The sequence below is a fragment of the Prosopis cineraria genome, unplaced genomic scaffold, assembly GCF_029017545.1.
Source record: "Prosopis cineraria cultivar Desert tree isolate PC_DT_omini unplaced genomic scaffold, ASM2901754v1 PC1415, whole genome shotgun sequence".
Classification (NCBI taxonomy): domain Eukaryota; kingdom Viridiplantae; phylum Streptophyta; class Magnoliopsida; order Fabales; family Fabaceae; genus Prosopis; species Prosopis cineraria.
In genome coordinates, this window is record NW_026556740.1 from 1 (window position 1) to 19,277 (window position 19,277).

Here is a 19,277-nt window from a genome sequence, read left to right on the forward strand (position 1 = left end):
AAGGGAAAGAATCGGGCCAAGACTAGTGGATCTCTTATTAACCCAGCTGTGTTGGAATAATGAACTTGTTTATGTAAAAAATGTATTATATATAAGTTGTCATAGGACCCATATACATGAAAAGGTGTTATTGTGCTTGTGTGCATTTATGTTACCTAGCCTTGTAGTATGTATATGTGTGTTTAAGGTGAATTTTTGTAAATGAGGGCTAGGGTACTATTACAAGAGCGCGCATGCGCGTGTGTGTGAAAGTGTCACACCCGCTACTAAAGGTATGACCAGCATGAAATATGAAGAGGATTCATATTCATAAGCTTTAATAACCAGAAATTATGCTAAAATATTGATATATGTAAGTTATATATAATAATAAAGTTTGTAAAGTCTTAAATGTTTATAGAAATTTCGACAGAGTCTCCCCAATAACTAAGACCTCCTAAAATTTTTATAACAACAATAGAACCTACAACCCAACCAGCAAGGAGACTAGTTTTATCCCAGTAATTTACATATAACAAATAAAACTAGGATCTAATTATGACATATGTAGAGCAATAAGTTATGATTATAAAATACAATACATAGTTTTACCAAAACAATAACCGCAATATGTCTTCTCTTTTTCAAAAAAAGATAAAAGGCCTTTAAATGATCTGCTGGAGGTGTAGCAATCTATGTTATCTGAAATTAAAGAAATTACCAGTGAGTATGTTTCAAAATATATCTATATATAATATATGTAAAAATTTATGAAGACATTAATGAATAAATTTAATTTTAAAAATTTTGAAATAATGAAACATGAACTTAAACTAGTAATAATAAACAATAAGTTTTATTAATGTAACAAGTATGAATTTGAACAATTTTAATAGGACAAAGTAATTATCAAAATTTATAAGGTTCATAGATATAAAATATTCAAGTAAGGTATGACTAGGTAAAATGCTTTTAAAGAAATAATATAAAAAAATGAATTTTAAGTTTAGATCTAGGAGGGCTTTATCAAAACAAATAGCAAGTGTGACCACACAGTTCATGAGGGTAACTAACCAAGCATTGACATACAGTCCACGAGAATAAGTAACCAATTAAACACAGGTGAAAGCCTGTGAAACAAGCACTGCTAGAGCCACGAGTCAAGCGTAAGCATGAGGCCCATGAACAAGCATAAGTACAATGCTCATGAATAATCATCCTTCCATTTCATGTGCATTGGCTTGCGCACAGGACTAGCACCTCCCATATGCACTCTGCTAGCTAGGTGTACCATGGCACGCCAAGGGCTAATGGAATTGTCATTAGCATTCAGCATTCTAAACTCAGTTCCTCTCATTAAATCAAGTGTGTATGAAGAAGAAAAAATGGTTTCAAAATTCTCACTTTCAATGTTATTCAACTATCATTTTTCATTGCTCAAAATATCATCATTTTCCCATACACAAATTATTATATAAAATTTGACATCATATTGAATTAAATAATTAAATTGCATATGAGAAATAATACCATTAATATGAAAATAGTATTAACAAGAGTATGTAAACAATTTATAAAGCAATATAATAATATTTAAATAAAGAAATTTTTATAAACACTTTATTGAAATATATTTGAAACCACCCACTCACATGAGTTTTTAGAAATTTTATAGTCAGAGTCCGTCAATTTCTTGCTTAATTCAATGATACTCTAAATTAATATAACATGTAAACCAACACATTTTATGTCATTATGATTTCTGTTCTTAATAAGTAAATGAAATTAACATTCAAACTCTTCAATTATTCATTAAATTTTTCAATAACCATATAACCACAAAAAGATATTTTCATAATCAAATTCCTTTGCCAATTTCAAGTTAAACTCAACTAAATAGTATTAAATGAATCATGTTTCTCACCATAACTTTAATGGACATTCTATCCACAAACACTCCATATGCATAAACTTTCAAGTTTTAACACTAAATTCTTTCTCTTCAAATCTCTCCCCAAATGTCTCCCAACATTCTACAACACCAATATTCCAACAAATCCAGCTTATTCATGTAGTCACACAACCATAGAAATAGAGGAAAATAATCAATTTTGTTTTATAGCTATTAGTTCTGACCCACACACATACATTCAGCAAAGAGAGGCCACAATTAGCAATTTTAACTATTAAAATGCCCACATACCAAATTAATAACAAGGAGTTTAAACCTTCAGACATGAACCTGTAACGATAAGAAAGAGCAAGAGGAAGAAGTGGACCGAAATAGAGGAAGGAAGAATTCACGCACCAACAGCTGCGCCCACAGTGACACACGAATGAGGAGAAGCAAGACTGTAAGTTTCCAATCACCCACACCTCCAACGATGGCAATAGAAGAACAGGAGCTGAGAGGGAAAGACATTGCTATTCAGACACCTAGAAGATTGCAGTCGATGTTGAAAATGAACACATGCATGGCTATCAACTTAGAATAGAGACAGCATTAGGGAACGACAAACTAAGAAATTCAGCAACTCTATGCTCTCTCTCTCTCTCTCTCAATGACAAAAACACAAAAATAGTAGCTGGCACACACCTCACGGATCATGTTGACACAGATCATCACGAAGACAGGGAAAGGAAGTCAGCAACTGACCTTTAACGTGGCTGAAAACGTGAATGAAAAGGATGAAGCAACAGCAACAAAAACGATCTCCTACCACAGCGAACTAAGAAGGTTTATGAGAGTCAAGGAAATGAACTGACTAAGAGTGTATAGAAGAGTGTATAATGGCAATGGAGAACTGAAAAAAAATCTCCATTTTTTAGTTTCGCTTGAGAAAGTAAAACTGATCAAAAGGAGTTTGAAAAAAATTACAAGAATGAGTACGAAAAAATCACAAGAAAAGACACAATAATATTACAAGAAAGGACATGAAATTTTCCTACAATTTTAAAATTAAACTTTTATTTAAAAAAATTTAGACTTTAGATTCTCAAGAGAATTTCTAGCATGAGTTCCTCTAAACTATCAATTTCTACTTACTATAAATTTATTTAAATAAAATATCTATTTAAAATATTTTTTATTTAATTTAAAATTTAAGGTTATTACAGAAATTGTGAGAAAATTCCTACAATCTATTTCCATCCCTTCCCCTAATTTTTTTTTTATAAGACACTTCCAATGTCACCACTTGACCAAAAGAGAGGCTTAAATTTATTAACTCTTTCTATGAAAGTTTAAAAACATCACACTTATTTAAACCCATATAGTGTAATTTTGATAAAATAAATTAAATTTAAAAATATTAAGATGGGAAAGATGTGATATTAAATAGGGAAAATCGCATCCAAAGACATGTTAACAAATTTATTCATACCATTCTGCCGAGTAAATATCATATATGATGCCTTGATCAATTTTTTTGCCTCAAGAACTTTATAAACATTTCCGAAGGGAGTATGAATTAGAGATGAATGAATTTTGGATCATGTTATTTGTACCTTAGATTGGCGCAAACGCTTGTTAACAATACATTAAAATTTATGAGATCGTAGTTTAAAATATCAATTCAATGAACTTTATTATATTTATTAATGGGTTAAATAATAAATTTGCCCCTGAGGTTTTCATGAAGGCACATCTGACATCCTAAATATTTGAAGGCATAAGTCGTGCCGACATTTTTCAAAATGGCACAATGTGGATGATTTGTTGTTACTGTCTCCCTCAAAAATATCCATTGATGATGTTGATTTTTGGTTTCTCTCAATGTGAAAGGCCACTGTCTTCAACCTCTGCCATCATTCTCTGCTATACTCTTGTTCCCTTGTGACAATGGAGTGATTTTATGGGCGTCCTTTCATCTTCTCTAGCTTAAAGAAAGTTTTGATTTGATTTGTTTATTTGTTGTCAAATGTGGAACTAAATTTTCTTTGTGTTGAGAATGTAATTTCTCTATCTGTAAATGTTCAGGGGACGATAAGGGATGAAGACAGATGAGGGATGAAACTCAAAATGGGTTTCTTGCAATTATTTATTATTATTATTATTATTATTATTATTATTATTATTATTATTATTTTGCAATGAGTCTTCGTTTCTTCTAGTTGATGAATTCGGGTGTTCATCGGTAAACTCAACATAATACCATGGGTATGCATTCAGAGTTTTGTTGATTCTTCTTATCTTTTTGTGATCTAGGTTTGCGTATTACTGTTCTGGTCTTTTTTTATAAATCTTTTTTACCAACCTCAACAATATTATGCAAAAAAAAGTAAAAAAAATAAAAATATGTAGGAATTTTAAATATGTCTTTATATAACAAATTAAAAAATTAATGTCTTGTTACTTTTTTTCTTTCATGAAAGGTAATTTTAAAAATATCTTTTAAATACTACCAAAAAATCGTACTGTAACTTATAAATGGGACTAAATGAATATTTTAAAATGTGATTTATAAAAGGGATCGAAAGAAGTACATTTACACATGATGATGCATGCACAAGGTTTCATGCTCCTTTGTATTTTAGTTTACAACTGATAAAAATATATTTAAAATTAAGATCTAACTATTTATTAGCTTTGATAAAAATACATTTAAGTATAGTTTAAATATATTTTTGAATTTATCCAATAAGCTCATGATCCTTTTTTGCCTGCATGTCGTGAGAAAGAAGGGAGCAAGATATTTGATTGGTTTAGAAGGAGATTAAGGGACTGTTTGAAATTATTTTTATTTTATTATTTTAAAAATTAGTGTTTTATAAAACATGTTGAGAATAAAAAATAATAAAAATAATATTTTTTTATTCTTCCTTATTTTTCAGAATAATAATTTCATAATATTTAAAAGTTATTTTTATTTTTATATTCTTCAGAATAATATTTAATTTTTTAAAATATTTTTTAAAAAATATATTATCAAATATATTTTTTTATTTTTTTTATTCTGTAAAATAAAAACTATTTAAAAATAGGTTTGCAAACAGGGAACTAAGCTGCCATGAGGTTGTGGTTGAAAAGTCAAAAAAGTGTAGAAAATAAATAGAAGGCAAATTGGCAGTCACCTCACATCATGTGACGTCATTGCGAAGGGCCATCTCTTCAGTTAAGTCGGGATGACATTGCAAGGTTTCGAAACATCAAGACAATATTATAATTTTAAATATTTTAGGATATAAATGCGCTTCCATAAAAATTGAGAATATATTTATACTTTAATCCGTTATTAATCATTGATGATTGATATTGATTTATAATACCAAGGGGGACCAAAATATATTATCAAGCTAGCATCAATTAATAACAAAACCCAAATAATAAATTGAAACTGATTTTCTTTCTTCATTTAAATTAAAGCAACTAAAATTAAATCTTAAATTTCAACCTATTTGGAAAAGAGGATCTCTAAATTAAAACTCAACCATCAAATTGATTCAAACTAATAAAAGCTAAGCTAGCTAGCTAGCTAACAATTAATCTAACCAATTCTTCAGGCTAAGTTCACTTCATCTTTCACATAAAATACTCTCCTAAATCATTAATTATATTTTGTTTTTGTACTTCTTCACTAGCTTGTTGACATACATAAAAACATAACATTGTTTTTGAGTCTGAGAAACCAATTTATCATCCTCATCTAAACCAGAGATTTGAGAAATGTGAATACACATTCATCATTGTCATCGCCTCCGGCCGCCGCAGCTGTTACCAAAGCTTTAAGGTAAGATCAGGGCCATCAATTCCTACTTCAGATCCCTTATGGTTTGATCCAAGTGTATTTTCTTTCATGCCTACTTCTTTCACTTCTAAAAAGTTATAGAAAGGTCGCTGGTCTGATCCACTTGATGATTCTGACCTTTGATAAGAGTCCTCCATTCTCTCCTGCAAAATTTCACACAACACAGAGAAAACCATTATCAGGAAACTAAACATCAATGAGTAGTCCTTGAAATATCGTTAGACCAGGCTCAATAAATCAAACAAAGGAAATGAAGATAAGCTTTTAAAAAAAAAAATTATGAGACCCCCTTAAATATTAAGTTATTTGAATGAGTTCTTTAGCTCAACATTTAGGAGAAAATTAGGGAAAAGGAAATAATCACTAAATTAATTGGGGGAAAAGACCAAAATTATATAATAAGGAAGAAAATTTGCAAAATCATAACAATAAATTCCAAATTGTAAAAGAAAATTTACAGATATTGAATTTAGTCCATTTTTCAATTAACTTAGCGATAAGGTCCTTTTCTACAATTTTTTCAAAACTTAAATCTCTTAAAAGAACGTTAGATGAATGGTGGGCTCCACTTATACAAGACTCACATGTCAGTGAGACTTACAATTATCTTTCTACGCTCGTTTCACTTAAAATTACTTTTGAAAATCATTATTTTATCAACTGAAGAGAGATAAAAAGAGAGTGGTAGAATTGGGACATAAGGAGAGGGACCAGGGGAGAAACTTAGCCTAGAAGGACCCGTCACTGTCCTTTATCTCGCTTGTCAAAAGCCATGTACAGTTAAAGATGATATGTATCCATCTGTCTAATATAACTTCTATTTTTCTCTACATAATGTGATTGAAATTTGAAATGTGGAAATCAAAAGAATCGAACTTACTTCAAGAACTTGGTAATTGGGGAGAGCATTATTGTTCTTGCATGATTCTCTTTGAAACATAAGCATGGAAGGTGAAGGAACCGGTGGACTAGCAGCAGCAGTGCCATTGAATGAAGAAAAGTTTGAATGATGACCTAATCCTCCATTACTATCAGAACCAAACTTTCTGCTGCTATATCCCAAAGGACCACCCCATTTGACATCCCTGAGAAATGAATAAAATGTGAATATATATATATATATATATATAACTACAAAACAATAATCAAATTAACATATCAATCTGATATTGAAGAGAGATGATGAATTGAATATATAATGAAGGAGAACACCAACCTGAAGCACTCATTGTTAGAGGAATTGAAGTTGCTTGAAGTAATGTGAGTGTCATTTGAATTAGATGACTTGTGTGGTCTGGTAAAGTTTGAGAAAATTGGTGAAACTTGGAAGGTGGATGAAGGAACCAGAGAGTTTTCAAATGATGAAGAAGGGTGAGGCCTCTTCAGACCAACCATCTGCAGCAGACACACAAGACGGAAAGTTATCCCCCATGAATTTTTTATCAATATACTTTAAAACTATTCTTGCTGAGAAATATTCTGGGAAACTCATATATATATATATATATATATTGGGCACATTTTCACATGCTTCTGTCAGAAACGGCTGGTTTTCATAACTGAAATATCAAAGTCAAAGAGAATCACGAATGAAATTAACATCAAATTCAGTTACAAGCTGGTCATTCCTTCCTTTCTGAGACTTAGAATCAGAAACAAAGAAAGGAAATGAACCTTGCTGGAGACCAAATGCATAATCACGCGCATCGCGTGCCCATTTGTATAACTTTTTTAATTAATTAGAATGAACGTACTAATGATCACGCTAACTCACGTGTGTCTAAATTAATTAACTGAATAAAAGTTCCAGAGATGAAAGTCCTCCATAGAACTTTTGTCCAAAAGGATTGGTATTATAAGATGATTCAATTAAGTAATCGATAATCTCTATAATACACATAGTCTGTATAACATTGGATCACAACATTAGATTAGACCTTGAATTTATCTTAAACATATAATTGAATTAGGTATGAAGCAGAAGCAGTCACCTTAGGTTCCTCTGGGTTAACGTTCCTAGATGTGCAATTGAAGTAAGAACTTTGGTTTGAAGGGGGCTCATGATTATGCAGGCCTGCTGGTAATAAGCTCGAAGAAGGTGGTGGTGCAGTAGGGCCTAAAACCTGTCTCATCTGCAAGAACATTAGATCCACCGAGATTAAGAATAAATCAGAACACAATGTTTAATAAATCAAACATGAATGGAGCTAGCTTGCTAGAATTCTTACCATGGAAGTATGGTACCGATTATTACAGTGTCTCTTTTGAGGCAAGGCTGAGTAAGGCCAAAGATGATTGTTACTTGATTCACTGCAAAAATTCTTGGAAGATGGATTTGCAGAGTGATGATGATGATCAGGATGGGATAATCCATCACAAGAACTGGGATTCATAGGAAATAGAGACTGTTCTGGAAAATTCCTTCCTTGTGTAGCTGTGTTATAGCCATAGAGAGCAGCCATGGGAGGAGGTGGAGGTTGGCTTAAGTGGTCAAATCTTGGGGCTATGGGGATGTGAGGAGGAGGAGGAGGAGGAGGAGGACAAGATGTCGCCGCCGTCACCGGAACAGGTGGTGGTGGTGGAGGAGGGCAGTGGGGCTTCAATGGTGGAGATGAATGGTGATGAAGATTGAAACAAGAAGGTGAAACTGGAAATCCTTCTGCATTATTAGTACTGTTACTACTAATATTATTAATATTAATACCTCTGTCTGACTTTTCTTGCTCTCTCAAGATCTTTTCCAGTTCAGCCACACCAGGTCCTCTTTTTGGAACTTTTGGCCGTTTCTGCTGTTTCTTAATCCCCGAACTCCAAACCCCAGAACCACCGCCGTTGCCGTTACTCCCACAACCACACCCGCCGCCTCCGCCACCGCCACCTCCGCCAATGCCACCGCCACCACCACCACCACCTCTGCTACTACTACTGCTAAACATGATCTATCTATAGACCGTTTGCTGTTTCTCTATCTGTACCTGAATCTTCTTGTCTGTTTCGTTTGAATTCAAATCCAGATCTGAAAATCCAGCGCCCAAATCGAAGGGAAGTTCAAAAACACAGACCAGTTTGGAGATAAAATAGTGATGAAAAGTTATTATTCCAGGATTTGTGGATGGGAAATTATGAGAGTGAAGAAGATCGATATGAAATGGCCAATGAAGAAGAGAGAAAAGGTTGAAAAGGAAAATCTTGAGTGAGAGTGAAGCTGAAGAAGGTATCTAATGATCTAAATGCGTTTTCCGGGATTTTCTCAGACCCTTATGATTTTGTCCGAGAGAAAAAAAAAAAAAAACGTGAGAGAGAAAAGAGTGTTTCAAAGCCCGGAAATCCAAGCATGCCCATCAGAATCTTTCTCGCTTTCTCGCATTTCTCGCGCTTGTTTTTCTAACTCGATTTTGCTTTCTCTGGGAAAACAAGACTTTTAAGATCCACTCTGAGAGTTCTACTCTTGAGGGTAGCGTCTAAGAATCAGTGAAAAATGAAAATCTTTGCTATTTTTAACAAAGAAGTTTCATTTTCCTCGCCCAGTAATTAATACTATTGCATGCAATTTATATGCATACACACACACGCTATTCCTACTATTGTGGGGCCCACGGACTTGAATTTAAACTCATTTATTATTTATTTTCTGTCCTTGTGGAAACTTAATTTGTCTCTGGTCAAACTTTTACTATTTACTTTCATTTCTTTTATTATTTATTACATTTAGAGTTAAGAGTCCGTTTGGCATCTGGGAAAATCGCATTCTTACTCGGCTCCAAACACACTGCCAAATCTTCGGTCATGCATCAAAATGAAAGATTTCTCGAGAATTTATCTATTTAATTAATACTGTCTCTTTCAAAATATTTGTCTTTCAAAATTATTGTACACAGATTAAAAAATGTATTTAATAAATAAAAAATGATTTACTAAATTTGCTCTTCATGTATGTGGAGTATATCTTATTAATGTACTAATAATGTACTTATAGTACTTTAATGTCTTTAAAGATAGAATAATATATATATATATATATATCACTAATAAATATAGGACATTGGAAGTCTAAATAATTAAATAATTTCAAAAAAAATTTCTAGAAAGGAAAATATTTTGAAACAGATGAAGTATACTAATGGCATTGGGGGTTAATGCATTTCATTTATATTTTATTGTTTTTTTCTCTGTAGAAAATCATAATTGTGTCTGATTTTCTTAGAAAACCAATGTATGAATATTCTGTATATACATTTATTTGTGAGAGAAAATTAAATGTGCAAAAAGTCTACTCTCATTTCGTGCATTATGATTCATATTTATAATACTGGGTAGGTTAATTAGATGGCCAATTCAACATAAAAAATGGTTCCTCAGATTTTACTTATAAGTTATTTTTAACGTATTTTACCGGAACTAATAAAAATTTTAAAACTCATTAATTCTATCTAAAAATATAATAATAAATTTGCAATTTTACTCCTATTAATGAAGGAATGAATGAGAAGACCAAGATAATTTTAATAATGTACATCAATATTTAATAAGGGATAAAAAACTTATGATAAAAAATAATAATATGCCCTATAATTACCTCTATGTTAAAGAAAGTATATATAAAGAAATGTGACATCTATATTTAATAACGGTATCATATACACCAATAAATATGATATTCCGTGTTGGTGTAAAATAAATTCAATATCATGATAACTATTAATTAGTATTTTTTTCATAGAATATACCAGTGAATTAATTATGTCATTTAAACATGCGTACTAGTACTTATGGATAGGAGTGGAAATAGGCTAGGTCGAGTTAGACTTTAATCAAATAAGCCTGAGCCTGTGTGATAAATTAAAAGTTTGAACCTAGCCTGAAGCTTATATAAGACTTTTTATAAAACTTAAGTCTGAGCCTACCTAAAGTCTGGCCTAACCTAAAAGCCTATTAAAAGTAAGACCTTTAAATATTCTAGCATTTTAGTTTTAAATGTTTCAAATATATTGTAGGACTATTATAAAATACAACATATAACTTGTTTTATCAATTATAATATATATAATTGAAAGAATTTACTAAATATAATACAATATAACAATAAAGTAACAACATTAAAATTAATATATAATTCTAATATGCTTGTGTGTGTGTGTGTGTGTGTTTAACTAAATAGGTCTAAATATAAATTTGAATATGGTCTGAACTTATTTATTAAATAGGTTAAGTTAGGTCTAAAATACGCTAGGCTGTAAGCTCCTGTTAGAGGCTTAACCTCTTTCCACCCCAACTTATGGAGTCTAAAAAACAAGTCTAAATATTTGAAGGGAAAAATTATAGACTTAGCATTATATGCTTAAGATACTTATTTTCAATCAAATCAAGACATGTGTAGGTTTTATATATTATTTAATCCATAAAAAATTCTTGTTATTAATATTATTAACATATTTAAATCCACATGTCTTGATTTGATTAGATAAAAATATATCAAGTATATAAGATTAAGCATATAATTCCTACTAATATTATATGCATCTAGACATAAAATGCATTAGCTTTAATTTTATGAGCTTTTATACTTTTTAGAAAAAAGATAACATTTCAATTTAATTTGAGAAAAATTTCATAAAAATATTATTCATTTATTAAATAATTTAGATCGATAAATTTTCGTACCATTGACAAACATAACAAGGCAACAATATTCCAAACAAAAACCTTATTTTATCTCTATTGGTTTTGATTATCGCTGTTCTAATTAGAGGATAACAGAGTCTTGCAAACAAACAAGCACGTAATTTTTTGGGCCCCCTGAATGACGGATGGTCATCTTATTTTTAGAATTTTCAATTTAAAGCTATATTATCTTTTATATCTATGTATTTAAAAATATAATCTTATATTCAATAAGATGAATCAATTACGCCTATATAAGGCAACTATCTATGCCTCAAAAGCCTTCTTAATATGCAAAAAAATCAAAGATTTGTCTAATATGTATTACCCCCTTAATTTCTACTTTTCTATTTTAAAACAAAATCTTTCCAAAAGAACCAATTATATGTATTTATATTTTGACTATCTCTTCATATACTCAGAAATCTTTGACAAAGCCAATACTCACGCATATCCACATGTATTTAAATAGAAAATTATTGACTATCACATGGGTCATGAAGTTGTAATCTTTACTTATTATAAAGACCATATATCCCACCATTATTATCTGGTCAGAGATCACAGCTCACAATGAGACTAATAAAAAAAAAAAAAGAATAACCCATTTGTGGGTTGATCATATTAGGAGAGAAGGGATCCAAAGACTAATATGGTAAGAATATTTGTGTATTTATATACACAAAACCATATATACACATATCAAATTCCATTGATAGAATACTTAATGAAAAAGGAAGAGGCATATTTGAAAACTGATGGATCTAATTTGAGAATTGTTGTTGGAAAAAAAATATTAAGTTAAAAATAATTAAACTTATAATAAATGGCTTTCACTATGTGAGCTACGAATTTTAAGGTTAAATTTTTCTGTAATAATGCACCTACATTTAAAAGCAGATTGATATAAATGAATAAAAATATGTAAGAGATAAAGACAAGATCCTTATATATATATAAAAAGACAAGATCGTTATAATTATATGTGTTTTGGGTTCAACTCTCTGTTCTGTTTGTATGAATATGAAAATATAGGAAGGTCTGGTGTAATATAATACTAACTTCTGTTTTATTTATTTTTAAACCAGACATTTTGTTTTCACTGTTGGTACAAAATCTGATGAATCAATCACACTATATATAAACATAAATAATATAAGTTGATATAGAATTTGTACTATATCATGATGATACAAATAATATATTCATTCACTAAATACACAAAATCTAAATCAGAATGTTGGCAAAAGAAAATCTAAATCAGAAACATAGATCATATTCAGGAAAAATATAAATTATAGGTAGTGACATGTTGGACGAATCCAAAGAAATGAAGGAGAATTAAAGAGCATTGATGATTGGAAGATATGGAAAAAAAAAAAAAAAATCAATTCTATGCCACTGATGTAGCTTATTTGGATTTAGTGGAAACTTAATTATGAGAATTTATGCCAAAGATTCATCAATTTATTATGATATTTTCTCAGACTTGATGAGAATGTATATAACTTTCAAATCAATATCTGCATTAAATTACAGAAGGCGTAAAAAGGATTTCGAATTATTTAAGGTTTATAAACTGAAGTGGAAGCAGTATATCCCTTAAAAATATATGTCAGATAATATTGTCCAGAACTAAATGCTCCGTCCTTTCCTTTTATATCGGACTATTCTCAGTTTTAACTTTAAGCTAAAAAATCATGATTATTTAAAATGCATCTTGATCATTCGGTTAATTCAGTTTAATGATTGGTATTATTTAAAAAATAACTTCTTATTTCTTGCCAAAGAAAAATAAATTTTTATTTTTAATAAAAATTATATTTTACGTCTAAAACTATAAGAATATATTTAATACGGAATATGATAATTGGTGTTTGATTTCTTATATACTTTCTTTTATGGTAAATATCATTTATATGATAAAACATTATATTTTTAAATACATAGATATAAAGATAATATAGCTTTAAATTGAAAATTCTGAAAATAAGATGACCACCCGTCATTCAGGGGCCAAAAAAAAAAAACTGCATCCCATGCATATCCCATTGACTTGGTTATAATATTGTTTTTTTTTTTTGAGTACTTTATAAATTTATATTTTCAATAATGTATTTCTATCACAATGCCATATATATATATATATATACTCCCTTTATTCTTACATATAAGGTGTTTTTTAGAATATTTTTTTGTCCCCGAATATAAGGGATGTTAAGTTAATTTTGAATAATAATTAGACAATTTTGCTCTCATTGTCTTAAAAATGGAAGACATATTAGTTATGTGATTTTTTGTTTATGAAAAAGTTTACATGTGTTGAGTCTCAGGACTTATCAAAGTCAAAACATACCTCATAGCTTAAAAAACACTAATAAAGGTACTTACAAATTATCCATCGACAAAATCATTTGATTTCATGACCTAAATGACAACAAAATCCCTCCAAATTATATAAACAACAATCTAATCCTTCAAAATATCATAATTTCATTGAAGTACAATGTCATTAATGAATTTATATAAAGGACCATATTGCCCTTGTAGCAATATCAAGAATTTGACATGCAAAGTTGTGATTTACTATTGCATTGTTACGAATATAAAAAGAAAAGTTGTGATTATTTAAACAAAACTTGTGATCATTGATTGTTATTTCCAACACTTGTAATAATATTGGGAATTTAACTTGTGAAGTTGTAATTTACTGTTGCATTGTTGCGAATATAAGAAAAAAAGTTATGATTATTTAAAGGAAACTTGTGATCATTACTTGTTATTTCCAATCCAACACTTATACTAATATTAGGAATTTGATGCACAAAGTTGTTATTTGCTATTGTATTATTGCGAATATAAGAAGGAAAGTTATAATTATTTAAACAAAACTTGTGATTATTTTATTTTCAACAAGGATAATTTAGTCATTTATATAAATTCATTAATAATAGCAAAATTTATAAGGACTTCAGTAAAATTATGATATTTTAAAGGATTAAATTATCATTTATATAATTTAAAAGGATTTATTATCATTTTTCTTAATTAAATCCTTACTAACTGGATTAAGCTTTTGTTGGTTATTATTGTGTGCTTTATCCCACCACCATGATATTAATTGTGGTATTATTGGGAGAAAAATTGAAAAAATGCTATAACTTTACGTGCTTTCAACTAAATAACAAGTTTTTATTAGAAAAAAATGACAAAGAAGTCCCAAAAAGATCAATTAATATAAGTTAAATCTCATATGCTAAATTTTAAAAATTTACAACTCAATCTCTTAATTTTATAATTCTGTTATGATGAATTTGCAATTTATATTCCCAATTGTAATAGAAAAAATAATTTTTTTATTTCAATCATATTAAGATTTAAAAAATAAGTTATAAATTTATCACAATGTAATTGTAAAATTAAGAGATTGAGTTGTAAATTTTTAACTTGAATTATTGATCTTTGGAACTCTTTGTCCTTCTCCTTTTTTTATTAGTGAACAAGATTTAATTAAAAAATATTTTATATACGGGAACAGAAGGAGCCTATATATACTTTTGAAGAAGCAATTGCGACAAAAATTGAAAAAGGCCACGGTGATTCATATCGATTTATAAGGATGTCAACTTTCACTTACTTCCATCTTTAGGATATTAATGGCATGGGACCCATGTCATTATGTTTTTCTAGAATCACATACACAATCGTTTAGCAGGAGGCCAAATTTCGTCCTTTCACTAATAAATATTTTATCCTTAAACCAATGAAAATTTATCTAATTGACAAAGATTTAACTCCAAACTTATAAAATTGCACATTGAAATTTTATTGTCAATATAAAAAAATCTTATTGATAAATAATTTATAAGAATTTTTGTGACTACCATTTAATGCTAATTAAAATCATGCCCTAGCCTTGATAAATCTCAGTAATTAAATTCATCTAAACTTTTATTCACTAGAAAAAAAATTTCCATATGCTTGAACAATTTGCATGCAAGTGTGTTGCGGCCAAGCCCAATGAGACAGGCAGAGAGATTGCAAATGAATGAAACAATGTGTTTGCCTCCACCATCATCTTCTAAAAAAATTTTCACTACTACAAAAAACAATTATAGCTATACTAATTCACATCACATTTTGAAAATGAGACTTAGAAAAAATACAATTTATGCCACCCAAATAAAAAGAGAACATGAATTGAAAAAAAAAATATTTTTTTAAAATTTTAATAAGCCACATCTCCCTCCTATCTACCCTCATACAAGAGATGGACATGGATTTAAAAGTCCACGTCCCCATGATTTGGGTGACGTAGATTTTTTAGAATCCATGTCCCCTTGAGAGGAGGGGGATATAAAAGCTTTTTTTTTTTTGCCCTACACTACCTTTGTTTTTCAAAACCCACACTCATTGTCTCTTAGCCTAGCCTCATCTCTCTCAGCTGCTCCGCCTCTTGTCTCTCTCAGCTACTCTGTCTCTTGTCTTTTTCAGCTCAACACTGTCTCTGTCTTTGAGCTTCCTCCCTCGCTCTTTGTCTCTATTCTATCTCTCCTAGCTTCCTCACTATCTCTCGTCTCTCATCTCTCGTCTCCTGTCTTCATCCTCATTTCTCATAACTTAGCTTAGTGTCTCTTGTCTTCGTCCTCTCTCAGCTGCTCTATGTCAATGAAACCCCAGCCACTCACAAAGCCCTAACTCAGTGTCTCTTCCTGCTACCCCTCTCCTCTTCTCTTCTTTGCTGAACAATGAAGCCCTAGGTACTGTTTCTTTCTTTCTTTGGTTTTTTATTTAAAGTTATCTCCACTGTGTCTTTACAATCTATTTCTAATTTATTTTCCCACATTGTGTCTTTTTTTTTTCACCATAAAATGCTTGGCTATGAAGAGTTTGAAGTTATGGTTGTGGTATTTTGCAATCTTTATTAAACAAGGGATTATTTCAAGGGTTGAAGAAATGACTTTTTTTTTTTGGTTGATACCATGAAATGAAATGAATGGAGCTAGTAATAAGGACCATGAAATGGTCAAAACGGTGTTAAGTTTTGCTGAAATAGACTTAATGCGTTAAACCCATTAGATGACTAAGGGATGGGAAACCATAAGAATATACTATAAGTATTAAGGACTAAAAACAAAACCTAATTTAGATGAAAGATAAAAATAATAGATGGAGGAGCATAAAATTAAAGGTTTAGGGGTTTGTGTTTTTGCTGGAGAGCTAAGAAATTTGATAAATACATCCAATTCAATTAGAATATATATATATATATATATAAGATTTTAGAAGACTTATATGAAAAGATACTTATTCTCTATCTATGACAATTACTCCCTTCGTTGAAAAATATAAGGCATTTTTTAAAGAGTTGGATGTTAAAAAATATAAGGCATTTTTAGTCTTTCGAAGTATAATCATTGCCTTTTTTTCAAAAGTGCCCCTATTGATAATGACTTTATATTTATTGTAGGGTATTTAATAATGATAAAAAGAAAAGATAGGGTTATTTGAACGTAGATAACTACTTTATTGGAGGTAAGATTCGGTTAAAAATGTCTTAAATTTTTAAATGGAGGGAGTTATAATACATATATTTCATATTTTTTGTCCTTAAATTTTTTTAATATATATATATATATATATTGCCAACCAAATTTAATTTAAACATCTTACATCTTAGCAAACACTAGAAAAATTAAAATTTCTTAACACTAATGACCTTAGATATGATCAATAATTTCTTTTTACAATAGAGAGGAAAAGACTAAATACATAGGATGCTTTAATTCTAATAAATAAACATAACTTCTAACCTTTTTCTAAAGAATATTGATCTCTTACTGATAAACTTCAACTTGAAACGCATGGAATTAATTTCAATTTTAATTATTACAAGGGTATTAACCATGCCGTACACATAATTCCATAAAATTGCTAGCTTGGTCTAGATAGAGGGAAAAGTGGGAGGAAAATAGATAGAAGAGAATACTAGGAAATAAAACTTCTAAAAATAGTAATTCTTTATTTCCTCCTTCTATTTCTTTCCTTCCATCCAAACCAAGAATAAATGAAATAGGAATATATGAAAAAGAAGAAGCAGTGTTGTAGTGAACAGTCAAAAGTATCAATCAACTCTAATTTTATATTATATATGGTATCCAAACTAAGAATATGCTTGGTTTATAATTGTTGTAATTTTAGGATGTTCAATCTTTAAGGAAAGACTCTATCAATTTTTTTTTTTTAGAAATGAGTCTAATTAAAGCACACATAAGGTAGTAAATTATTAATTTGATAGACTTTATGATGATTTGTTAGATAAAAATAGAATAGATCGTAGTTAGATGAATGTTAGCAGAATGACTTAGGAGTATGAGAATGTTATAGATTAGTTTCTTGAATTTTCTAGGAAAAATGTTCCTAGCAAAAATGAAAAGTATTGTTATCCTTATGTCAATTGCATAAATGAGATTGAATTGGGTATTGATGAAATAAAAGAGTATTTAATTTATAATGGAATAAATTTGAGTTATACAAGATGGATATAGCATGGGGAGACAAGAACAACCTCTATGTCCCAAAATAAGCAAATTATGAATGACTAGGATTATAGAATAGAGGATATAATTTGTGATGTTGGGATGACATCATTTGCACAATCACATGTATATGACAACTTCCATAATGATGCAGAGAAACCCTTATACTCAGGGTGTACTAAATTTATGCTCCTGATAGCTATATTGGGATTGATTAACTTAAAGTCAAGAAGTAGGTGCACTAATTTGAGTTTTACAGAGTTACTTGAATTCTTGAGTAAAATACTTCCAGACCGTAATTTGCTTCCAAAATGTATGTGTGAGGCAAAGAAAATCTTATGTCAAATAGGTATGGATTATAAAAAGATACATGCTTATTCTAATGATTGCATATTATGTAGAAATGAGTATAAAGGGCTACACAAGTGTTTGAAATTTGAGACTTTACAGTACAAAGTGAAGAAGGATAATGATGTTGATTATGGTGATGAGATCATAACTAAAGTGCCTCTTGCGAAGGTGATGTGGTATCTTCCAATAATACCATGGTTTCAACATTTGTTTGTTAATCTAACAGAAGCAAAGAATTTGATATGGCATTTTGATGAGAAAACATCTGATGGGAAACTTCAATACCTAGTTAATTCTCCTCAATGAAAGACAATAGATCACATGTTTCCTTAATTTAGTAGCAATCCAAGAAACCTTTGGCTTGGACTCTGTACGGATAGAATCAAGCCATATGAAAATCTTAGTAGCGCAGTGCATGGCTAGTTTTGTTAGTTATTTACAACCTATATCCTTGGTTGTGTATGAAGTGTAAGTACATAATGTTATCTTTGATGATTTTGGGACAAAAATAGCCAGGAAACAATATTGATATCTACTTGATGCCTTTGATTGAGGACTTAAAAATGCTGTGAGAGAAAGGTGTAGATGTATTTGATGCTTATAAGCAACAGTAGTTCAAGTTTTGTGCTATGATTTTTACAATAATAAATGAGTTTCCTACATATGAAAGCTTGTTAGGATATAGTGTTAAAGGCCATAATGCATTTTCTATATGTTAAAAAAGCACACACTACCACTAACTTAAGCATGAAAGAAAAACATTCTACCTTGATCATCAAATATTTCTTGATTGGTATCACTCTCATCGTAGATTGAAGAAGGCTTTTATTGGTTTGCAAGAGTATGAAATGGCTCTAAAGGCCTTAACCGAAGACCAAGTTTATCAACATGTGGAAGGAATTAATGCCATTTTTGGTAAAAATAAAAAGAATGCAAGTGAGAAGAATGTGTGAAAAAAGAGGTTCATTTTTTTATCTTCCATATTGGCAGAGTCTAAATG

General features: G+C 30.0%; 1 protein-coding gene across 1 annotated transcript; it reads right to left on the minus strand.

The window, feature by feature from the left end:
* Positions 1-5,568: 5,568 nt before the first annotated feature.
* On the minus strand, positions 5,569-8,662 carry LOC129300066 (uncharacterized). Its single transcript, XM_054938592.1, has 5 exons — positions 7,955-8,662; positions 7,718-7,858; positions 6,943-7,121; positions 6,607-6,811; positions 5,569-5,869 (listed from the first exon to the last, which is right to left on the minus strand). The coding sequence occupies exons 1-5, from the start codon at positions 8,660-8,662 to the stop codon at positions 5,693-5,695; spliced, it is 1,410 nt and encodes a 469-aa protein (XP_054794567.1). The 3' UTR covers positions 5,569-5,692.
* Between the last annotated feature and the right edge of the window lie 10,615 nt (positions 8,663-19,277).